At 46.0% G+C, this 25139-nt stretch overlaps 1 protein-coding gene across 2 annotated transcripts in view; it reads right to left on the bottom strand.

The window, feature by feature from the left end:
- The window catches only part of PDPR (pyruvate dehydrogenase phosphatase regulatory subunit), an 811642-nt gene that overhangs the window by 574150 nt on the left and 212353 nt on the right, over positions 1–25139 (bottom strand). For both annotated transcript variants that reach the window (XM_086945269.1, XM_086945270.1), the window contains exon 5: positions 22297–22460. In XM_086945269.1, coding sequence (XP_086801395.1) covers positions 22297–22460 — 164 coding nt within the window. The remainder of the gene's footprint in view (positions 1–22296; positions 22461–25139) is intronic.

The raw sequence follows: 25139 nt of genomic DNA, 5'->3' as shown, positions 1-25139 counted from the left end.
CGCACTGGTGTGGCCATCCTACAATGCTGCGCCGAAAGACGGCGTGTCCAGCTGAGTTGCGGTCACTGTTGCGGTACAGTGACTCGAACGCGCCGAGATCCGGATGGCACCGAGGTGGTGTCCAGCAAATTGCCGCACTGGTGTGGCCATCCTACAATGCTGCGCCGAAAGATGGCGTGTCCAGCTGAGTTGCGGTCACTCTTGAGGTACAGTGAGTCGAACGCGCCGAGATCTGGATGGCCCCGATGTTGTGTCCAGCAAGTTGCCGCACTGGTGTGGCCATCCTACAATGCTGCGCCGAAAGTCGGCGTGGGGTGCCCCGTTGGCTTATGAGGTGATGTCAGTAGTGGACCGATGTGTGAATAGGTCGGAACCAGCACAAGGCGCCAAGATCCGAATGGCAAGTCCTGGATGTTGAGTGCCTCAGTTGAGAGTTCTGAGCAGTGCTTGTAAGACTGTCTGAAGCTTATTTGCACCTGCTGCAGCTTCACTATTGCCCTGGTGTGGCCAAAGGTCGCACATGACATAGGCGGCCGGCTCCCGAGGTCCGGCGGAACTTTTTTCCTTTTCCTTTCTGCTTCTTTTCCTACAATCCGTTTCATCTGAAGACACGACCAGGTCCCTGAATGTGTGCAGGGGGACGCTATTGATTGAATGAAAATGGCGGCTTGACACAAAGCTGACTCAAGCGTTACTGTTGATGCTATACAGACAAAAATTGGTTTTCAGTTTGTACATTCTTCAGGTTTTTTTTTTCCATCCAAGTCTGATTGAGAGTTTGTAGAAAAATGGCTTCAGATTTTCCACATACTACTCTTCAACATTCTTCCTAAATGTAACAATGTGAAACTCACTAGGAGAACGGCTGTTTCTGTTTCCTTTCAAAATGCTGCCAACAATATTTTCTGAATGGAAGACACCATCTTGTAGCATAAAGGGCCGAAAGGGGTTCTGGTCTGGCCGATGGTTGGTGGAGACATTTTGACTATATCTTGTACCTGCCCGGCCTCGCCCAAAATGGCGCCGGTATAAATGGGACTCGTAACTCCTTGCCCGCAAATGTATATCTAGAAAATGTTATTGTAAGTGGCCCTGTCGTATTTTAATTACAAAATGTACGTCCACCGATTCCGCAACTGTTAGACACCTTTGTTCTTGCAACCTAATGGCCCGCTCGTTACGTTCTTCTACAGTGTAAATGTCTCCTCATCATATACGATTTCAGTTTGCTCCGTGGCCGGCCCACGTGGTTATAGGCCCGTATTTGTATACTGACATTTTCACAATAAAGGTTTTTAAAACAAAACACGGTAGTAGTATTTACATTGGTAAAGTTTTTACTTTTAGTCACTGTTTTCGAATCAGTAAAAGGCAAGTGAAATAAAGCAGTCCAATTACATGACGGATAAAAGGTATAATATGTAGGAACGCAGTAAAGATAAATGGTCAAGGGCAGTTGTATTTTTCATGTCTGCAACATAAAGTGATCGATAAGAATCTGATAATCAGGCGTATCGGCGACTAAGACAGCAGGCCGAATCTCTTTTACTCAACGGCTCCGTCATGGAAGGAAGAAACGCCCTTTTTCTCGAAAAAGGAATATATTTTACTTGCAAGACAGTTGTAAATTTTCCGGGAAAGTACATTAGCCTGGAATATTATAACATATGTTTGAAAAAAAAATATTGTTCGAAAACAATAAAAAGCGTAATTTTTAGGTCATATGATCAAGCTTTTCATCATTAAATTAACAAAAGTAAAATGAACCAATGAAAAGTTTTATTAACAAGTCACATGACCTGTTATGCTTACGTTACGCGCTGCGCGCCGCGCCTCGGATCACTTCCGGGTGCGCTAACGCGGCGTGTCATATAACGCATTACGCGACAACGTAGGTCAAGAATATAGTCAAAATGTCTCCACCAACCAGCGTTCGGAACACAACCCCTTTCAGCAGTCCAAAAAGTTCTGTTAAATGACAACAGAGGGGACAGGCAACAAGAACCATCAGTCAAAGAGGGGAGGGCAAGTTCTTCTCTTCCGGGTCATGTTGGGGCGCTACCGGAACTGATCGAATTGGTAGTCTACAGTGTTTCTGGATGTTTCAGACTAAAGCTGGCGTCAGCATGAGACCACTACCATCTCGTAGCTCCGTCGTGGCCATTCCACGAGCAATCATGGCGGCCGCTCCCCACCAGAAGCCTGCGGGAGTCGGAGGCCCCCCAAGACTTTTGTAGAATCTTCACGGCTGAGGGGACGCTTTTCGAGAATGGGACCCAAGCCCTATCAGGGAAGCGTCCGAGTTCAAAGGTGTCCCAGGGCCATTTTAGTGGACCAGGCCCAAAACCGAAGAGCCGGCCGCCATTTTGAGAGTCCTGTGGCAGCCGCCTATCGCTGCACCGCAAGAGCGGGAGCAACTCAACTACATGATGAGCGAGACGCTGTAGTCGCAAGAGCGGGCGGTAAACAGCTGAATGGCGGAAGAGGCACAGTGTAGCAAAAGCGGGCGGAATGGCAACTGAAACGGTAAAGGGGCGCCCCACTACAGCGTGTCTTCAGGTCAAACGGATTGTGGGACAAGGTTCAGAATTGAAGAGTCATCAAAAGGCAAAAAGTTCTGCCGGACCCCGGGAGCCGGCCGCCTATGTCGGGGGCGATCTCAGGCTACACCAGTGCTATAAGACTTGGGGAGGGTGTCGGAGCCAAGCGTCTTCTCCGAGTCCATGGCCATCACACCGCCCCTCAGGGGCCTCCGTCAAGCTGTTTAGGAAGGTAACATATCACATTGTTTTCTAATGCAGTCAGGTCCACAAACGACACTCACTTACTTTGAGAATAGTGAAGCTGCAGTAGGTGGAAATAAGCTTCAGACAGTGTTACAAGCACTGCTCAGAACTCTTAACTATGGCACCCAACATCCAGAACTTATGCCATTTGAGAATGGCAGTGACATCGAAGCAACTCAGGGACCAAAACCATTAACGTACTTTCACGTATGAAAATCTTACTTGGGGAGGGGGCAGGAGCGAATCGCCCCCTCCCAGTCAGCGCCACCACACCGTATGTTGAAAATTTGAAGCCATCGTTCTACAAAGTCAACCAAACTTGGATTGAAAAATCTAGAAAAATGTACAAACTGAAAACCAGTTTTGGTCTGCATAGCATCAGTAGCAACGCTTGAGTCAGCTTTGTGTCAAGCCGCCATTTTGATTCAACAAAGCACAGGCATTGAAAAAGGCTCAAACTCAGAACTCTGAACTATGGCACCCAACATCCAGGAGGTTGCCATCCGGATCTTGGAGCCTTGTGCTGCTTTCGACCTATTCACACATCGGTCCACTACTGACATCATCTTATAAACCAACGTTATGTAAATAGTTTTTTAATAAAATGTTTTACCCTGTTTCTTTGCTGGTGTGTTGTCTATATTTTTAATATTTGCATAGGGTTTGTCGTTATTTTGTGCGGGATGGGTGATGGAGCTGAGCTGTCTTGCAGCCCTCATGGTGTGGAGCTCAGTTCATCTCACTATTTTCGTATTTCTCATGAAGGGTTGTTCCTAATATTTCTATTTTAGCGAGGTCAAAAAGAGATCCAATTAGTGGCCTACTGATTTTGCTCGATTACTTTTATTTTTTTACACGATTTTTCACTACCTGCAAAGACTAAACAGAGTATTGCGACTTTGTGCTTGTTTGTAAATAGAGAATGATCCAAAGAGAACCAATTCTAAAACAGTAAATGCTTGGACAACAATCAATCAAATGGAGAGACGAGCAGGCACGACGGATTACAACGGGGGTAAAGGCCTGCGTTAACTACCCTTCAGTATCTGCAAAGAGAGAGTACTACTAAGACAAAAGAGGGGAGGGGGGGGGTGCAGCGTTCAAAGCACATCAGCGTGCATAAATACGAAAATGTTTTTATCTATCACGTACTTGACATTTTAAAGCTTTTCATATTTGCTATTAAAAAAACAATGAAATTCACAGAAAAAACCATAGGTTATAGTGGATATATAGTTAGGAATTTGCATTTACAAAACCTTGAAAATTCAATGAAAAAACCATTAGTTTTAGGCCATATATAGTTAGGGATTTGCATTTACAAAACCTTATTTTACTCGCATAAAACCATTGAAATTCCATATATAGTTATAAGCGCTAACTATATATCGCGCACCCGCAATCCACTGCTGATGATGTCACATATTACATCATTCATGACCTGGTTAGTGACATCACTGATGACATCACTGATGACATCTCAAATGACATCACTGATGACATCACTGAAAACATCTCATTTGACATGACTGATAACATCACTGATGATATCATTCATGTGATAATACGATGAACCTCTTCAGACTCTAATATAACCTTAGATACAATCAGTGTAAACAGACACTCACAGACTGTCACTCATCCATGGAGTTACTCACACACCTAGTCAGTCATGCAAAGAATCAATCACACCTCCATTTCCTCAACTATACAGTTATACAAACTTTACTTATTCAAACATATACTAACACATATTTACTCTATTATAAAATCCCTGATACAAGTTCACAATGATCCATACAGCCACTCACACATTCACTGGCTCTTATGCACAGTTATTTATATATGTCAACTCTCACATGTACTGTGTTTTACATATGTACTTACTTTGACATGTAGCACTGAGATATCCATTCACTCACCAATACACTCATGCACACAGTCAACCGCCCATACAGCTGTTTCCACATGCACTTTTGAAACCATACATCTAGTGAATCAACTGCTCACACATCTATGCACAGAGTCACACACCTCCCAGCCACCCACACACACACTCAGTATCCCATACAAATACTTGGGCAACCAATCAATAACCCATATAGTTTTCATATAGCTACTTATCAACACATGCAACAGTTTACAGAACAACAGACATAATGATGCACAAATTAAGACAGTTTAGTCACTAACCCATGCACTCGGTGAGACACATTTAATCACTCACTCATACAGTCAGTCATGCACCTACTAAATCCTTCATCCAGACACTTATATATCCACTCATTCTTCAATATGTAAGAGATATTTTAACTTTACAGAAACATACAGTCACTGGATGTTGTCATCAGTGATGTCATCAGTGATGTCATTTGAGATGTCATCAGTGATGTCATCAGTGATGTCACTAACCATGTCATGAATGATGTAATATGTGACATCATCAGCAGTGGATTGCGGGTGCGCGATATATAGTTAGCGCTTATAACTATATATGGAATTTCAATGGTTTTATGCGAGTAAAATAAGGTTTTGTAAATGCAAATCCCTAACTATATATGGCCTAAAACTAATGGTTTTTTCATTGAATTTTCAAGGTTTTGTAAATGCAAATTCCTAACTATATATCCACTATAACCTATGGTTTTTTCTGTGATATATATATATATATATATATATATTCAAACACAAGTTTGCCTGTTAGAGAGGGGACCACACGCAGGAGAGTGATTTTCTTGCTTTAATGGTTGACAGGAGGCCTTTCTTACGACTCGTTGCACAGCAATAAATTGAGGCAGTCCATCCCGACGCGTTTCGTGCCAGGTCGGCACTTCTTCCTGGGGTTGTGGGCTGGAAACAGTGGAGAAGGCAAACGATGACCAACACTCCTTTTCAGGTGAATGATGATTTGTACCGCCCCAGTGGGCGTGGCCACCAACATGGCCTGATGGTACATGTAGTGCTGTTTGTTTGTCTCAAGTGAGTCGTTGCTTTTCACCACAGCTTGTAAAATGATTAACTCCCAAGTGGGTTTGTTGTGCCAAGTTCGTCGCACAGAATATATATATATATATATATTTCGAACAGCTCCCTTCACCGCCGTTGCTCCTCCTCATCCCGGGTGCATACATACATATATATATATATATATATATATATATATATATATGTTTCCACGCACCTCCGTGAATCTCCTAGAGGTCAAAAAAGGACGGCACTCCAAGTCGATGTGTCAACCAAAATGGTTTATTGGCAGACCCCCCTGCCCCCTCGACAGACGCGTTTCACCTATTTGGCTTCCTCAGTGTCAGCCATACATTGTGCGTATCGCCATTAAATCCCCCACCACTTCACACAACATAGAAAGTGGACTATTGCTCGCCAAAATGTTTTGCGGCGGCCATGTTTGAACGTGCAATTCAACATATCATCAACAACACTATTTACAGTGTGTACAGGGGGACAAATGGCGCTTGGAAAAAGTGCTAGTGCAAAAGTTCATTAGACATAAAAATTCTTAAAACAAAGGTCAAGTAACAGGGTATATTCTCTACTGGTGTCCGTTGTATATATACATATTTTGCATCCACAGTTCACAGCAGAGGAAGGAGAGGGAGATGGCAGTAGAAGAAGAACACACTATTGTCAACCTCTCAGAAAGGATACTTACAACACATGAGGAAAGTGTCCTAAAGAAAGGATTAACATTCTGCCCCACTGCAAAGTTTGACCCGGTTCAAACCAGAATTGACATTTTCAAGTTTGTCCGCAAACTAAAACTACAGAAAATCTTTGCCATAAAGAATCTCTCAGAGAAATCGGGGACCACGGAGAAAACAATAACATCCGGAGCCAATCTCGTAGCCAATGATCTCCCAACCCTGATTGTAGCACATGAACTCGCGGACTCCGAAGATCTACCAGGTTCCGCGGAGGTTCTAAGAAGGGAGGAAATCATACAAACTAGAGATCCAAGCAACTGCAAACGCAAATCCAGATTTTTACCTCATGTAACACATGATGCTATAGACGTCTTCAATGACGCCATCCTCCAGGACATGGAAAAAATGACAGTAAAGAACTCGGAACTAACCAACAAAACTTCCAACATATCAAGATCAGAATGGGAAGCAATAAAGTCTCTCAAGGAGGACAATACCATCGAAATAAAGTCCTCCGACAAAGGGGGAAATATCGACATCTTCAGCAAAACACACTATAAACAAGAGGCTTTGAGGCAACTAAATGACACTGACTGCTATAAAATCATGGAGAAAAGGGATTTCGTGAATTGTGTCACTGAATATCATGCACTACTTTTGGGTTGGAAAGAGGAGGGTATGCTTAATAAACACGAGTACGATTACTTGTTTTGTGAGCACCCTATTATTCCGACATTTTATCACCTCCACAAGGTGCACAAGGACATTAGAAATCCCCCAGGCAGACCAATTGTCTCTTCCATAGGGAGTCTACTTGAGAACACATCGAGGTTCATAGATGGGTATCTGTCCCCATTTGTGAGAGACTTACCATCCTATGTGAGGGACACCCAGGACTTTATAAGGCAGATTGAGGGCATCGGGTGGGAGGAAGATATGCTTCTTATCACCCTTGATGCCACCAGCTTATACACCTGTATTGAACACCACAATGGAATCTCTGCCATCAAATGGTTTCTGGGCAAAAAGAGTATGCAATACCATCAGCACAACAAAATGATAGTGAAAATGATTGAATTCTGCCTCCACAATAACATCTTTCTTTTTGCAGGCAATATGTACCATCAATTAAGAGGGACTGCGATGGGCACGTGCTTCGCCCCCAGCTACGCGAATTTATTCGTGGGCTGGTGGGAGAAGCACGTGGCCTGGGGGGGTCCCAATGAAAAATGGCTGGATAACATCATGATTTGGTCGAGATATATCGACGACTTGTTTGTCGTTTGGCGTGGCGACATCTCCTCTGCGGAGGAGTATGTGGCGGGGCTGAACGACAATGAGTTGAACCTCAGATTTACCAGTACAATGAGTAGAACATCTGTACACTATCTCGACCTAGAGGTCTTTGTAAAGGAGAGTTCCCTACATACCAGGCTCTACCGCAAGCCTACGGCTGGCAACACGCGGCGAGCCACCATCCGAAAAGCATGGTTAAAAATATTCCTTTCGGAGAACTAGTGCGTATAAAAAGAAATTGCTCAGACTAGCGATTTCGCGCAGGCACAAGAGGGAGCGGTAGCCAGGTTCAGAGAGCGAGGGTACTCTAGGTCACTCCTCATGGAAGCAACTAGGCGAGTAGACCTTATTGACAGGAAAGACCTCATACAAACCATCACGAGGGACAGAGTAGAAGACTGTACAACCAGGATGATCACCAGTTACAACATGAGATCTAACGAACTGGTGCAGATATTTAATAAAAACTGGCACATCCTAGGCACAGATACAGTGATGAAAAGAGTCATACCAGAAAGGCTGTCTATCACCTATAGACGTTGTCAGTCCCTCAGTGATCATCTTGTAAAAAGCCACTATGTAGACCCCCCCAAAAGTGTAAGAAATAAACCCATCAACGGTTTCTTCCCATGCATGCAATGCAAGGCATGCAAATACAGTAAAAAAAGAACCAAGTAAGAAGGGAGAACTAATGACCCACGGCCAATGAGAGAAGTAAAGAAATTTCTGAATTGCAATTCAGAGTTTGTAATTTACTGCCTGGTATGCCCATGCGCCAAAAGGTACATTGGGAGCACCATCAACCAAGCTAAGAAACGTATCCTGGAACATATGCGTGCCATCGCAAATAAGGATAAGAACTACCCGGTGGCACGCCATTTCGAGACCCACCATGGAAGTAATAGGGACCTATTATCCTTCTACTTAATAGATCAGCTAAAGAGAAGGGAACGAGGTGGGGACAGGATAAGGTTACTAAGAGCGATGGAGTCCAGGTACATCACTGACCTTCAGAGTATGCAACGGAAAGGGCTTAACAACAACGAAGAACTCTGGGTACATTTAGAATAGATAGTACTCACTCCCAAGCTGGTTCGGGAAGAGCAAACCAACACTGCAGATAGAACAACCCAACACTGTAAACTAATAAGGGTAACTTTCCAGTTGGCAGCAAAAAAACTGGTAACAATTGATAAGAACAGTATGGATTCCTGCCCATACAGGGCATCATAACTTGTGCAAGTTAACAGGGTCAATACATCAACTGTCCACTGAGCCCATTCAGGGCACAATTATGCACATTTAATGAATTAATTGTAAATATATTCAATTTCCCTGCAGGCATGGGTGAAGGAAAGTGTATTATGAACTGTGGATGCAAAATATGTATATATACAACGGACACCAGTAGAGAATATACCCTGTTACTTGACCTTTGTTTTAAGAATTTTTATGTCTAATTAACTTTTGCACTAGCACTTTTTCCAAACGCCATTTGTCCCCCTGTACACACTGTAAATAGTGTTGTTGATGATATGTTGAATTGCACGTTCAAACATGGCCGCCGCAAAACATTTTGGCGAGCAATAGTCCACTTTCTATGTTGTGTGAAGTGGTGGGGGATTTAATGGCGATATGCGATATGAATGGCGATATGCACAATGTATGGCTGACACTAAGGAAGCCAAATAGGTGAAACGCGTCTGTCGAGGGGGCAGGGGGGTCTGCCAATAAACCATTTTGGTTGACACATCGACTTGGAGTGCCGTCCTTTTTTTGACCTCTAGGAGATTCACGGAGGTGCGTGGAAACATATATATATATATATATATATATATATATATATATATATATATATATATATGTATGTATGTATGTATGCATGCACCCGGGATGAGGAGGAGCAACGGCGGTGAAGGGAGCTGTTCGAAATATATATATATATATATATATATATATATATATATATATATATATATATATATATATATATATATATATATATATATATATATCCTTAATCCAAAAGCGATCCTTCTTGGACGGTTCCCATAGTCAAGTGGCGCATGTGCCAGCCGGACCCCAAAGCCGGTAAATTTGTGCACAAATTTCACAGGTTCCAGTAAGGGATTGAATGCGCACTCAGAGCGAGGGTAGATAACACCAGTTTATTTTTTAATACTCGCTACGCGTTTTGAGACCCACCGGTCGTGTGATCAAGAGACCGGTGGGCCTCGAAACGCGTAGCGAGTATTAAAAAATAAACTGGTGTTATCTACCCTCGCTCTGAGTGCGCATTCAATCCTTTATATATATATATATATATATATATATATATATATATATATATATAGATATATATATCCACCGTCAGGCACTCCCCACACCGCCGACCCAGATGCACTCAATTGGTGCATTCTGGGAGTTGAAGTCCGGACATTCATTCCGGTAACCAACAGGTGAACGCAATGAACCGGGGGTGGAGTTCCGGATCTATAAACATTAGAATGCAGGACTGGGACATTGATTTGAAGCATTACCTCGTATGGCTGGGCGCTGAAGAAGGCTTGTATGCCGAAATGCATTCGCCACCATTACAGACTGCTGCCAATTAAAGCTGGGCTTTCCCTGTCAAACCCCCTCTGGCCTCCGTTTCTTCTGTTGTGGAGGGAAGTTGTGCGATATATTATGCTCCAGCCAAGGGGGCAGTCCGGATGGCCCCGCAGCAACAAGAGACCCGGATTACCATTGGCAACCGTCGTTGTTCACACAGCGATTCTTTCACTCGGGGTACCGAGAACTCCGGTGTCCGCCTCGCAGTCCTGGAGGTATCAGGCGGTAGGAGGTACTTTACCTCCGTTTGGACGCTATGCAGAATGGCTGTCCCTGCTGACATTTCCTTCTAGGACGCCGAGGCAGCTGCGGTCCGAGGGGACAGAGGGAGGCCTTGAAGATTTTGACAGCACTTCTTGGGGCTTCACTACCTACCTGCACCATCTGGACAAGCCATTAATCCACCGTCAGGCACTCCCCACACCGCCGCCCCAGATGCACTCAATTGGTGCATTCTGAGAGTTGAAGTCCGGACATTCATTCTGGTAACCAACAGGTGAACGCAATTAACCGGGGGTGGAGTTCCGGATCTATAAACATTAGAATGCAGGACTGGGACATTGATTTGAAGCATTACCTCGTATGGCTGGGCGCTGAAGAAGGCTTGTATGCCGAAATGCATTCGCCACCATTACAGACTGCTGCCAATTAAAGCTGGGCTTTCCCTGTCAAACCCCCTCTGGCCTCCGTTTCTTCTGTTGTGGAGGGAAGTTGTGCAATATATATATATATATTTTCTTTAAAACAATATCATATACAGTTAAAATGTATGGAAAGTACAAGTTACTTACCTTCGGTAATGATGTATCTGGTAGGGACGATTCCAGCCGCAGATTCCTTAACGTAGAATTATCCCCAGGCTTAAGACTGGATCCGGAAAATCTTTTGCCAAAGCATCCCTGTGCGCCGGGGGGGCAGTACCACGTAACTCCGCCCTGACGCCGTCCGCGGACGTGACGTCAGCGAGGTCACATAAGTCCCACCCCGGCACGCTGATCTCAGTTTTCTTTGGAGAACTTTTCAGCGCCACAACGCAGAGCCATCACAAACAAAACTGTGAGAGTATGGAAACAGTGTGCGAAAAAAGCAATGAAACAGGAAGGAAAGAAGTGAATGGTGAAGAACAGCCACATTAGGGACAGTGCCAGGCACTGTGTTAATGAACGTCATGGAAGGGAAAGAGCAGGGCACCACTTCTGAGAAGCAACCCCGCAAATTGAAGGCGATATCCACCCTGGAGGCAGAAAACATGTGAAAAAATGTCATAGCAGACCACAGAAAGTCTGCAGCCACAGTTTATAACAGTGAAGGGAAACAAATCCGGAACAGATGAGTAACGATAAATTACCCCAAGACAACACCATCAAGGAGTGTTGTATCCCCTTTAAAGAGCTACGGGCTGAGGCCCAGCCAAGAAACCCCAACCTAGAGAACTGCAGGGGAGTCAAAAACAGCAAGCAATGAAAAAGGGAGAAGATTATGAGCAGGCCCCACACTGGACTAACCAGGGTGAAGGGATGCAGAAGTACACAGGAACGTGCCTTCCAAGTGCCATAAAGGAAGGAGTGGAAAACAAACAGGACGAAGCATCCTGCCAGGGAGGGAGTGAAAGAGGACACTCGCAGAAGACAAAGCCACCCGGAGGGAGGCGCGTGCAGAAGACACACCCGAAGGTCCTCGCAGAACAGGGAGGAGGGGTGGGCCGTGAAGGAATCTGCAGCTAGAATCGTCTCTACCAGATACATCGTTACCAAAGTTAAGTAACTTGTACATCTGAAAGAGACTACTAGCTGCATATTCCTTAACGTAGAATAGATACCCTAGCCATACCCAGAGGGGAGAAGGGTCTGCGAGAGAACCTCACCAGCCAGGAAGAAACAGAGGGCCCCAACAGGGGATGTGTCATGGGGACAGGAAGGATGTCCCAGCTCCCACCAAGCAGAAGTAAGCAAGCACAAGGCAAAGGGAAGGCCAGGACACCCCAAACCTACACGAGGTACAAAGGGCATCCACCAGAAACCCCTGGAGGGACAGACAGCGCCAAAAGAGTACCAAGGAAGAAAAGAACCACCCAAACTTTAAGAAGAACAGGTGAAAACTGAGGCAGAGCCCGCAGCAGGAGAACACACACAAACAGCGAAGTGGACAGCTGAACTGGCATCAGCCCGAGGCAGCGGACAAGGCAGGAACAGCCCCACAGCCGAGAAGCGCAGGCGTGATAAGAAAGACACAGTCGCGCAAAGCTGCAGCAGAACAAGGGGCAGGAGCACAAGGGTACACGCCAAGGCCCACGGATGCAGACCATAATGACCAGGTGCATGCAGCCGGCAGCTGGCAAATACCATGAAGCACCGCGCCCAGAACAAGCCAGGCGCAAGACGAAGGCAGAGGCAAGGAAATTCCAGAACAAGTCCCAGAAAAGGACCGTGCCAGAGACACAACCTGACCCATGAAAAGAAGTGGGACCACCCAGAAGATAAGAGGAGAAGTACGTACGATGGACCTAAAGCAGTCAATCAGAACCCAGGAGAATACCAGGAGTATCCTAGCCCCCCCAGAACACCAGGCAGAGGACTAGGCCGAAACATAGGACAACAAGGTGGAAGCACCACGACAACACCGCACACGGCATGCCAAAGTCAGCCTGGCGATTTAGCGGACACTGAGCAGGACAGAACCTGGAGCAGCGCAAGCTGCGCCAAGACTGAAGACAAAAGACCGCACCAAGCGGTATACAGTGATGCCAAGAAAGGCGAGGAACCTGAGAAGGTGTTCACACCAGCCCAGCCTAGGCAAGGCAACACAATAGCTACAAGTACCCCACCTAGGGTATGACACGTCCCAAAACAAAAACATGGGGGAACCTCTTTGGGGAAAACCCTGCAGCAGAGGTCAAGAACACAAAGGACCTGCAGGAGCACCACAGACGGCTTACCAATTAGCCAAAAAATACACAGATGGCCCATCTTGAGGACCCAGATGGCTTCACTTACAGCCAAAAAACACACTACAGAAGCCAAAGGGCTGTACCAGCAGCCAACAGTACAGAGGGGCAAACTTAGGCATTCCAAGCCACACAGGACACACACACGGGCCCACCGAAACACTAGACCCAAACAGAAAGGTGGGATAAACGCCTCTCATAAGGCACCTGAGGACCGACAAGCCGAAGCTTACGGAGGAGTCGTTGAATGGCGGAGTCTGCGTGGTGTTAAATAAAAGAATCCCATCAAAAGGCAGGTCAACAAGACGCTCCCTAATATTCTCCGGAAAAACGCCATCCCGCAACCAAGCATGGCAGTGGAGAGCCACAGAACTTGCCAAAGTGCGGCCGAGAGAATCAGAAACATCCAAGGCCAAACAGAGAATAAATGCAGCTAACACCCGACTATCCGAGCACATGGTGCAGCAGATCAGCGCCGACACCTTCATGTGAGGAGCGAGACAGAAGGGACTCTGCAGAATCCCATAAGTTGGAGGTAGCCCTGGCCAACACAAAGTGTGTTGAGCGCTCGCAAAGTAGCACTAGTGGAAGCGAAGATGTTACGCCCCCAGGAGTCCAACCACCGGGCCTCCCGTGACGGAGGGAGCAACACTGAAGGCAAGGAAGTAAAAGCAGTCTGCAGGAGAGGGCCCTGGGCAGAAGGTTGACAAGAAAGGCAGACTGGATCGTGGGGAGACCTTCCAACAAATGGTCCGTAGGGAATGGAGTGACTGGGTTGCCCAGCGGCCATGGAAATGGCCCGGACAAAGGCTACACTCGCCACCGTAGGGCGTCACGGGGGAGAGAGCAATTCCTCCGTGGGCGAAGGCTGCAAGCTAAGCCGCCAATCCCAGAGTCCAGCTGGAGGAAGGAACGGCCAGCCCGTGTAGGATGGAAGATCCATGGTCGAGTGGGGGACCTGAGAAGTCTCGGGAGAAGGTGGAGAAGCCCGCTGGGCAACCCACAGCAAGTTGCGGAAGAGAGGGTCCGAGGACTGTGGCCGTGGAGACGGCGTAGAGCCCTCCCTTTAATACGCCGGGGAAAAAGCAATGATGCGGCGTTCAGTCTCCGGTGAAGAGGAGACAAGGAAATGATAAACGTCCGGAGAGGAAGGGACCTCCGGAGACGAGTCGACGACCCGACGCCAGGACGATGCCGTGGAGCCCGCCATAGGCGCCGGTGTGTCCTCGATCGGCGCCGGAGTGGCCATCAAGGGTGTCGACCTCCACCACCACGTGCTTCCTAGGAGAATGGGGCAGGGTCAGAGCCGGAGCGGTTAGTGAACGGTGCCGGAAAGGCGCCGGCTCGACCTCCGACGAGGCAGCCGCCTGCATAGAGGACCGAGAGGGACTCTGGGAGGCGACCCAGGCCCCAACCACCACCCGCGGTGCCGCCAGGGTTGGGGAGGAAAGTCGTCGGCGCCGGATAGGCGTCGGCTTGGGCTCTGGTAAGGCAGCCGCATTCCCAGAGGACCGAGGGGGACTCTGGGACAAACCGTGAGTCCCGGCGACCTCCTGCGACACCACAGGGAAACCCGCAGGGTTTTGCGGCGAGGCAGGGACGCAGTGGGTCGAAGAGGGGAACCCCGTAGGGCCACACCTCGATGACACCACACCCCAAATCCTGAAGGCAAACCCGTTGGCACCTGGGTCGAAGCGGCCTGCGACTCTGCGGAAGGCCCAGCGCGTGGCAAACGGATCCACGGACGTCTCAGGAAGAGGAGGGTGGCCCAAAGAAGCCTGCAGAGCCATAGCGTAGGCCTTCATTTGGGTCCTAGTCGCCCAGACGCCGGGAAACGGCGGATAGTGTGGCAGCGGGCGAGGGCGCACATCCCGAGGGGAATCTGCGTCCTCTGCAGAACAAGGACAAGGCCCCGGAGACAGGTTGCAGGACTTACTAGCGGGTGAGCGACGCCAGAGGGGCCTCGGTGAAAGACGATGCCGCAGTCGGAATCGGCGGCTTCTAGCTTCCAAGGTAGGGGACGGACGCGGTGACAAGACCTACCTGGACAAGCGGGCCGAAAGCAATTTCATACGGCACTCCCGCCGGAACTTCGGCTTGAGATGATGACAAGTATTGCAGTCCGAAGAGTCATGGTGCTTGCCCAAACACCACATACAAATAGGGTGAGGGTCTGTTGCCGACATCCGACGCTTACAAGAAGTACATGTCTTGAAACCAGAAGGCATTCGCACACTGTTCCTCAAAGCAAAGCGTTAAAAGAAGGCCTGAAAACAGGTCAAGGGACAGAATCCGGATCCGCATTGCACGCGGAAAAGAAGGAAACTAATGTCAGCGCGCCTGGGTGGGACTTGTGACCTCGCTGACGTCAAGTCCGCGGATGGCGTCCGGGCGGAGTTACGTGGTAAGGTTCAGAAGCCAACCAACTATACGTAAAAGAAGCTCGCGAGAGCATACCCATTCTAACCTGCAGATACAAAGCTCTACATATGGGGGGTTGATTTAATCAAAAAAAACTTCAAAGTTGTAATTGCTTCTCGTGTTTAGGAAACTGCTGATCCATCTGACCATCGATACAGAAGTAATTTGTTTCTCTTGGGAAGAAAAGCCAAACTATATTCTTCACAAAGCAATACACATTTGAAGAAATTAACTTTGTATTAAACTAGTAGACCCCCCCCCCACCCACCCCGCCCAAGGTCTTCTAATGAGCTATTAACAGGCGTCAGCCAAGGAATTTTTATCATTTAAGTCTGCTGACAACATTGAATAGCCCCTCTCAATAAGGGTGCTGCTCTTCTGTACTCCAGATTCTGATCCAGTACAAGATAGGCATCAATTTTACATCCTCAGTTATTGATCTTAGAACCAAATCTAACCACAGCAGCAGTAGTAAAAATAGTGAAATAGTCTTTGTGGCATAAAAATATATTCTTTTCCTTGACGCTAGCTGATAATGTGATTTACCAATGTCCTTTAGTAAGATTAAAAATGTTCATGTACTTTGCATCATCCAGCAGGGCCACTAGATTATCACCTCTGGGAATAGGGTGTGCATGAGTCTTGGTCCTCTGATTGAGGTCCCGGGTAAGCAACACAAAACCAGAAGTCTGGATCTTGCTTGGGTTCCGAAAATATAGGGCTGGACCAAGGACTACGGAACAGTCAATCACCGCTAAGTCCAACATCTTGGCAACCTCAGTCTTGACATTCCGGGACTCGATTAAATATCTGGTAAATTTTGATCTTCACAGGTAAACTATCCCTGGTGTCTAGGTCATTGACTCAAACAGGTGTCTACCCTGAAGTCAGCCAAAAGAGTTGGGAACATCATACCAGCACCTCCCTATACTCTTTCTGCTACTCAGATGTTAATTCAAGGGCAAGCGGTAACCCATCTACAGAATCATCCTTTATATTACCATGCAGTATGTCAGGAAGGGTCTCACTGTCTTCTTTAACCTCATCTGTCATTTCAATGATGCTCACTGTGAACTCTCTCTTAAGGTATGGCTTAATCCTGTACCATGGAACACCATCTTTGGCTCCCTGAGCCGCCCGTTCCCAGCAAGTAGTTTACCTAAGAAATTGTCTGCACTACCTTGTATATCTCACACTCTTAGAGAAATGGACTTCAGCACCAACAACTCTTGACCCTCCTGGTACCCAGGTAGCAGTTCTGTCTGGTTTTACCCACTCCATCAGCTCTTGGCATTCCTGAAGGCTTCTCTTCTCCAGACTCATGTATTGTGTCATCAACCACCTAAGGCCAGTCACATAATCCATCACATCCTGTTATGGTGACTCTGTAGTACATTTCCGATGATATCTAAGGTGAAGGGGCAGGCACTAGGTGATCAAATAGAAGATAACGGTGACTTAACCCTACCCCTTTCTGTAGAAATTATTTGTAGGTGACTTAGAGAAAGGGGCTGAAGATCACCCTTTCTCTAGAGGTTCTCTGACAGACCCACCCCCCTATCGTGATTTTGAGGATCTTGTTACATCTTTCAACCCACCCACTGCTTCACAGGCGGAATGCAGTGTTGAAATTGTGTCAATTGCTAGCATCTTAAGAGCAACAGAGCCCTCACGGGTGCCTCAAAAAACTCACAAACGATTCCAAAATGTCCTGCCCTCCCACATACAAGTGCACAAGCAATTCTATGACTTTGCCGGGTACTCCTGTAGACTTGAAGGTGGAATCTCCTAGCTACTGCTGTCTACTGCCTTTCTGAGATGTTCTATCTCTAAATCTATCCTCTCTTCAATTCTCTTTTTCTGCTTTTCTTAACTTTCATTTTTATCCCTTCATGATTTCCGCTGTGCAGCACCAGCACTTAATTGTCAACAATTGCACTTATGCTAACAGCCACTTGGTGGAGCTGTTTGTGCAATTGAAAGATGAGCAAAACAATAGTGGTTTATTAAATCAGTATACATTAAATCAACTGATACAAGCTGCCCAAGGCATTCTCATAGCTTTGGCGACCTTAAGCAGTCTGAAATGTCACACTTGAAGCAGTGTGATGGTTAGTAGCTGTGCAGATACTGTCATTGGCAGCGCTGGCAGGGATAATGGATGGTGCCAGATGTGGTGACCTCCTGATGAGGGCCTTGGCAAGTCACTGCTTGTGGCCCTCCTTTCCTCTTATTCTTGACCAGCTAATGTCAGCTTTTTCCTCCCAAACTCACAGGCCTTATCATCAGCCTCGGCTTTCTGCAGAGCCAACTCTAAGTTCAGAGTCTAGCTTCAACCCACCCAGTAGAAATACTCCTGGAATTGGTGATGAGGGTACACTTGAAATCCTGGGAGGAATGGCTTGATGGGTAACGCTGGAAAACAAATTTGGGGACACACGTGGTGTCCCTGGAGAAAACGTGAACTAAGAGGCTGAGAGTGAGAGAGCCTGGCACCACAGTCCTCTTGCTAGTTTCCCAACATGATACTCTTGCCAGAGTTCATCACAGTTTCTTCCCTAGAGCCATGTTTCTCTTAATGGTCCTTAACAAAACAAACAAGAATCTTTCTACCCTTCTTTCAGGGAGTCCTTTAGCATTTTTTCAAACGCAAGGGACAGGGTGTCAAGGAGTACTCCACCAACCTTTTATCTGCCACTATACTCTGCAAGTAATTGCCTCTGGTTGCACCGCCATGCCGCCCTCTGATCAATTTATGAACTCTTGAACATCCAGTGCTGTTTATTCAAACATCGTTTCTTGCCCAATAATAATTGCTCGCAGCTGCTTAAATTAAATTTTAAATATATATGTCTAGCTGTTCCATTCCAGATTTTAAAAATGACGCTACAACCCTTTGACATCTAAGGCTCCGAATATCAATGGCAATGAATCCATTTTTGGACATTTTAATCATAACCCATTTTTTAGCAAGATTATTGTACCCTTTTAGTATCAATATGTTGTCTTTTAAAAATTTAGTTTTTTGTATACATAAATTACACGTTTTTAAAATTGTTATGGTTTTAAGTAATCAAACAAAGTTAATTTGGCACTATACTCTGCAGGTAATGCGGTGTTCACACTTAACATAAGTTCTGTTCAAGAAAATTGAAAATCACAGATTTGACAGTACTTGTTACCAATTGTCAGACCCCATTTGAAGGGGGAGGTGGGGCGGGGGGCACAGTGCTGGTTTGTTTAGAAAAAAAAGTAGTTTTGAATTTCATAGCAATATTTAATACAACACCATTAAATTCAGCATACGCAGTGGTGGTCTTGGTCACAACTCTCTCCCAGGTACTTCATCACACCCTCCGTACTCCAACTCTTAGCTATCTACCCCCCTAGGTGACACTAGACAAATGTTATACCTCAAAATGGTAGAAAAATTAATAAAGCGGAGGTACAGAATACTGGTAGCCACAATTCAAATGCACAATCAGTTCACTCATTTGCTAGAGTTCCAACTATTGGTGGTGTAGCAAGTAGAAATTAATTCATTAGTCCCTTGTGCTTGACTACATCAACCCGGTGGAGTGATTCCACTATAGACACAGGCACGTGGTGCTCGGTTACAAACACTAAGGGGGTGCAGTTAGCATCTGTCTTCCACACAGCTGCCTGGGTAGATCTACTGTCCTGAGCGAATCTTGGTACTCATTCAGACACTGGCCCTACAGAGCCAGCTCCATCTGGCCTATGAACATGATGGGCCAAGGACAAACTCACAGCAGTTCTTGCTTCGATCACACAAAGTGAACTCCATTGGAAGTTTTAGCCTCCACTGGGCCAAGCAAAAGCCTTCACAGTTTTAGCCACCATCGGGCCAGGAGAACCTCGTGGCAATTGTAGTGTATCCACCCGGAATCACAAAGCAACCAGAAGATCTATTTCAGCACAAGTAGCTCTTGGTTTTGCTCTCTGTCTTATTTCCTATGGATGTCCTTTAAACTAGGAACACAGAGGGCTGTTCCTCCCTAGACAGACCCTTCTCTTGCAGAGTCATGCAGACCTTCTTGTCCCTCCCACCAGGAAGTTGGGCATCTTGGCAGAAGGCGGATCCTCAGCACCTCCACCACAAAGTACAGACTTCAGGTGATGTCCCCACCCCCGGAAGACTTGCTATCAGACAGACACCAGCCTTGGTCACGTAAATTTTCAAATACTCTATGGAGCACTCCTTTTCCTTGGCCATGAACAACATACAACAGTAACAAAGTAGGGAGGTTTGGATCCCATTTTTATACACCTTTTCCAGACAAGGAATGTGGATCCACCATCTCAAACTTCAGACCTCTCACCTGTCCTCAGGCTGCTCTTCAGGCACAGTATGTTCATAAAGGAATGCTTCTCACATGAGGTAGCAGTAAGGCACCACAATTGGGAGACCCATGTCATAAATACAATTAATTGTGAGGTTTCTGCACCGTGGGTATCATCAGCTTCTCTGAAATGATAATTGGGGATGGGCTAGAGGGCCGGCCAGAATAAGAAATTTCCACATAGCCTGAGCAACAGAAACTGCAATCCCAGCGTTCTCCCTCTCCACCAAATTGAAATGCTCAGGAAGACCTCATCAACAGCCCCTTGTTAAGAAACAACGGGAAGTAAAGTATCAACATGGGCGATCTGTGGAGTAGACCGGGTTTAAAATGTATTAAATTATTCTTAAGATAAATACTCGGGGAAGCATTCAAGTTTAAGAAGCCCGGGAGTGGTGCGTGCGCAGTCTGTTCATTTTCAAGCACTGCACTCGTGCTTGTGGCGCGCCCCTGCTCGCTCCCGCAAGGTGGATGCCGCCACAAGCACGAGTGTGTGCTTGAAAATTAGTAACTCTGGGCATAGTTCGCATAGTAGCGCTACGTGTAGCTACGCGAAGTGCACTTCACACTACGCGAGCCACGCGTAGCACTGTGCAATCATTGCAAACGGCATCTTGCACAGTGCAAGCAGTCGTTTTCTGCCGCTCGAGAAGATTTGTACTCGAGCAGCAGTTTCCTCAACGCGGACTGGTAGTTTCTCATCGCAAGCGGTCGCGAGCATACGCGACGGCTCGCAATGAGAAACCTGACCTCCCCGCGTTGAGAATCTCGCCATGAGGTTTATTTTTCACGCTCGCGATCAGCAACTTGATGTTGCTGATCACGAACAAGGAAAAAGTCTCGCCGAGGTGTCATTTTTCTCGCTCTCGCCAACTTGACGTTGAGGACCGCGAGCAAGCAAAAAAATGCCCGCTACGCGACGTGTTTTTGCACTGTGCTACGTGCAATTCGCGTAGTTGCGCAAACTACGCGAGCATAGCGTAGTTTTCCACCCAGGCCTAAAAATTAGCAGAGCGACGGCTAAAGGCCCTCCTATGCAGCGCATGCACACTGCGTAGGCAAGACCTAAAAAGGACTTGTCACACTATCATTCTCGCTCAAAAGACGGTATGCTGCCACCACAGCTTTATGTGCAATGCACAGGACTGGACTAGTAGACATCTCTCCACTTTGCGGGTATACTTGTTGAGACTCTCCAGGTCACAGGACAGTCCCTTGACCTCGGGGTAGGCCTGTACTCTGGGCCAAACCAAAAGTCAAGATACCAGGTAAAGATGCAGTCGGGCAGTGGAGAAGTGTGGCACCATGGTTAGAGCGGCAGACCCTGATGCAGAGCTCTGGCCCGGGACCAGGGTTCAATTCCTGCCTCGGCGGGTCTTGGGCTCAATTTCCTCAGACCTGATAATTCTCGCCTCGGTGCCTATTCTAATCATGGGTCCCACTCTGCAACTCTGGGCAATAGCTTGCTTAATCTCCACAACGGCCCCAACAGCGCTGGGATGCCTGGCTTCACCTTGGGGGTGCCCAGGAGTTGACATTTCACAGGGAAAAGCCAGGAAGGGTTCCACAGCGGTATGTGTTACAGCGCCAGGACACCCCAATTGGGGTATTAGTGCGCTTTACAAGTACAAATTACATTTACTCAGGGAAGGGGTACATGCCTGTATACCATGCAGAGAGCTCCTAACAATGAGTCTATGAAAATAATATCTATACAGCATACAGAACAGTTACAGCCAATATAGCTGCTATTTACCAATGAATGTCAGGAAAGAAGTGGTACATATTCAAATATTTCAGGGAAGACTGAATAGTTCAACAAGGTGAGGCTGGCAGTGGAAAGGTGGCCCTAATCCGCAGTACTAGAGTGAAAAAACTGGAACCCTTTAAAAATTAGATTGATAAATAAAAATGACTTCATAATTTAGAATGCAATGAACTATTGCATAATAAACTACGTGTCCAAAATGGAAGAAAGAATCCTCCTGCCCTACAATGCCCAATTTTGTTTTTGGAGAAAGGCACATTGCATGAAAACAAGCAGATCGGTGGAATACTATCTCCTTAGGGATTTATTGGGATATTTGCAAAAACATCACATCTTTTTGTAAGACAATACACCAAACATATCTTGGTACAGCTAACCTAAAACAGACGTGGCTGTATTTATTATTTTATGTCTGATATTATACACTTCTCAGAGGTCTCACCATTTTGCGTGGCTGCTTTAGCAAGGGCTATGCTCACATCAGCCGTAGACACAACTGCGTCTTCAGGAACGTGCATAGCACCCACCAAGTCATGAATATTGATGAGGGGGTGAAGGGCAGCAACTTGCTTCGGAGCGATGATCTCACAGGGAATTCCCATCAACCTACAGAAGAATATATGATCTAATCAGATAGAATGCAAACATCAACATATACATAAAATTACTGAAAATTGTAATTAAGTTAACATGCACATACACATACATCGCTGGTTTGGCATCTGAATATGCAAAAGTATATTACTAGCTGATCCAAAGAAAAAAGGCCCCAAAGGTCCCTGAAGGACTACTGAAGAATTGTAAATGTAGACAGGCGGAGGGTTGGGAAAAGGAATGTGGAAAGATGGCAGTGGCTACAGTGGTGAGAATGGAAATGCCTTCCAGTTAATGCTATCACAGAAAGCTTATTGCCATGGCAGGAAAAGGTAGTTGAAAAAAAGAGGGGTCCATTGAGAGCACAGGGCATCAACCCAAATCTGGAAGGAGAGCAAAGCCTGCAAGTTAAAGCAAGGAGAGGGGGAACAAGGACAAAGCAAGTGTAGCACTGAGGCAGATGAGAATCCCCTATCATTTTGCTTGAAAATGGTGAAAAGCCATGGGTGAAGGAGGCTATTCTGAACCATTAGAGACCACCAGCCTGTCTGGTCTTCTCCCACCAATGTTCCAAACAAACCTTTCAGTGACCAGGGGCGAGGACAGATACAGCCGCAGGGTAAACTTGGAGGATTTTGCACAGTCTAGTTGAATGGTTAGCCGGGAGGAGAGATCGTGTACTTGAGTGGAACCCCTGGCTGGCCCTAAGAGAGATGCATGCACAGAGACTAAAAGAGAACATGAAGGAGTTCAGAAAGCCTGGGGCAAGAGACTGGATTGATACCCAGGACAAAGGCACTCCTGAAGTAGTAGAATACAGCCTGCAGCGTAGTGGCAGTGTAAGAAGCATTATAATTATATGAAGAAAAGTGCCACCTGTTCCTCTTCAAAGTAAACAACATAATAAAAAAACTCAGTAAATAGAAAGAACAATGCGTCTTTATGGCCAAACAGTAAAGACCTTCAGGCCATAATGGTGAATGGTAAGTGAGGCTTGACAGTTCATAGATAAGACAGAGAAAACCAAAGACTATTGCAGACTACGTAGATCCCCACATAAGGACAAGTCCTTTGCTCTGGAGCAGCTACCACTTAAAACAAACACAAGGAATTTGTCGTACCACTGGCAATTGCTCAGGACAGAATCCCAACCCATCATTCTTTTGTTCACTTTGCCACTTCAGAATCCCAACCCATCATTCTTTTGTTCACTTTGCCACCTCAGTTTGGACCAGCCAAAGGCAAATCTCCTGTATTTACTACCTTGCATGCAAGTAGAGCCTTTGAGAATGAAGAGGGGAAAGAGGTAGTGATCAGCCGTTAATTGAGAAAAGTCTTGTAAGACAAGCACATGAAAGGGAATCCACAGCCAGATGGTTTAAATTGGCCAGTCACATTCTCATGAACATTTGACATATAAAGAATCAGATGAGCAGGAATTTATACAAAAGCACCACTTTTGAAGATGCAAGTTCAACTTACAAAAAAAAATAGGTGGAAGATTTTGAAAATGTGTTGCAAAGAAGTAAAAGGGACTTACCCTTGGTAACAATATTACTGGTAGATGCATAATCTTCCTACAAATTTCTCACCTTATAAATTATCCTTCCAGGTTTCTAATTGGGCCAAACAAGCATTTCCCCAGCAACAGCTCTGCATTGCCACTAAGTTGAGTCATGCAGCTCCAACTGTGACTTCACCTCCAGACAAAATGACACCAGAAGAGATCAGGTGCCAACCAACATGGTGGAATCAGTTCTTGACCTTTTTCCATGCACCATCTAGCAGTCCAGACAAGAATGGAGACAGTAACGACTGCCACAAATACAGTACAAAACACACCTGCATTCCTTGGGATCTTATTAGTCAAGTCACTAACTCTTAAGGGGAGAATCAAAAGTGAGATCATCAGAAGCACGGCTGTGACGTCTGGCAATCGGTCCATGGACTGCTGGGCCAAAAAGCATTTCTACCATGGAGCCATGACAGGATCCAATATTGCTTCCAATAATGAGAGCAATGGCTGCTTCACGAAGGAAAAGGGCTGCAAGATTTCAGTCAAAATGTTACACTTCTCCTCTTTTGAGGGTATGATAACCTTCAAATCTTGTGGCTTAAGCTTCAGACCTAAATGAGAAAACCTCCACTGAGGGGCCAGAGGGGCCAGAGAAGCCAGGGATGTCTGCTCTGGTGAAGTTTCTAGGGCACTGGAATTTTGGCTATTCAAATAAGCCAGCAACAACATTAAAACTGGAAAGAAAGTTATTAGCCTTCGAATAATCATACTTTGTCGGAACATCATTTTTTTCCAGAGATTCTGTAGTAAAACACCAGGAGGTGTCAGTTGTCTTGAGGAAGATTTAATGTAGGTTACATGGATGAGGAGCCAGCTTCAACAAAGCCAGCTCCAACAGACACCAACTCAAGAATGAAACGTGCACATTCCAATGTATCTAAGCAGCATAAGAATGTCCTTAAAGAAACACTACACTAGAGATTAACAAATGGTTACTACAGATTACTACATTATCCTCCCTTCTCATAACAACAACAAAAACAAGCATTTGCAATGCAATAAGTCTCGCATTATTAAAGTTAGAGCTATTGGCATTGTAAATGGCAATGCCTTTTATTTATGTTTTTGCTTTTAAAACATAAATAAAAGGCATTGTCATTTACAATGCTAATAGC

Source organism: Lissotriton vulgaris, chromosome 12 (genome assembly GCF_964263255.1).
Source record: "Lissotriton vulgaris chromosome 12, aLisVul1.2, whole genome shotgun sequence".
Taxonomy (NCBI): Eukaryota; Metazoa; Chordata; class Amphibia; order Caudata; family Salamandridae; genus Lissotriton; species Lissotriton vulgaris.
This window is presented reverse-complemented; position numbering and strand designations above follow the sequence as displayed.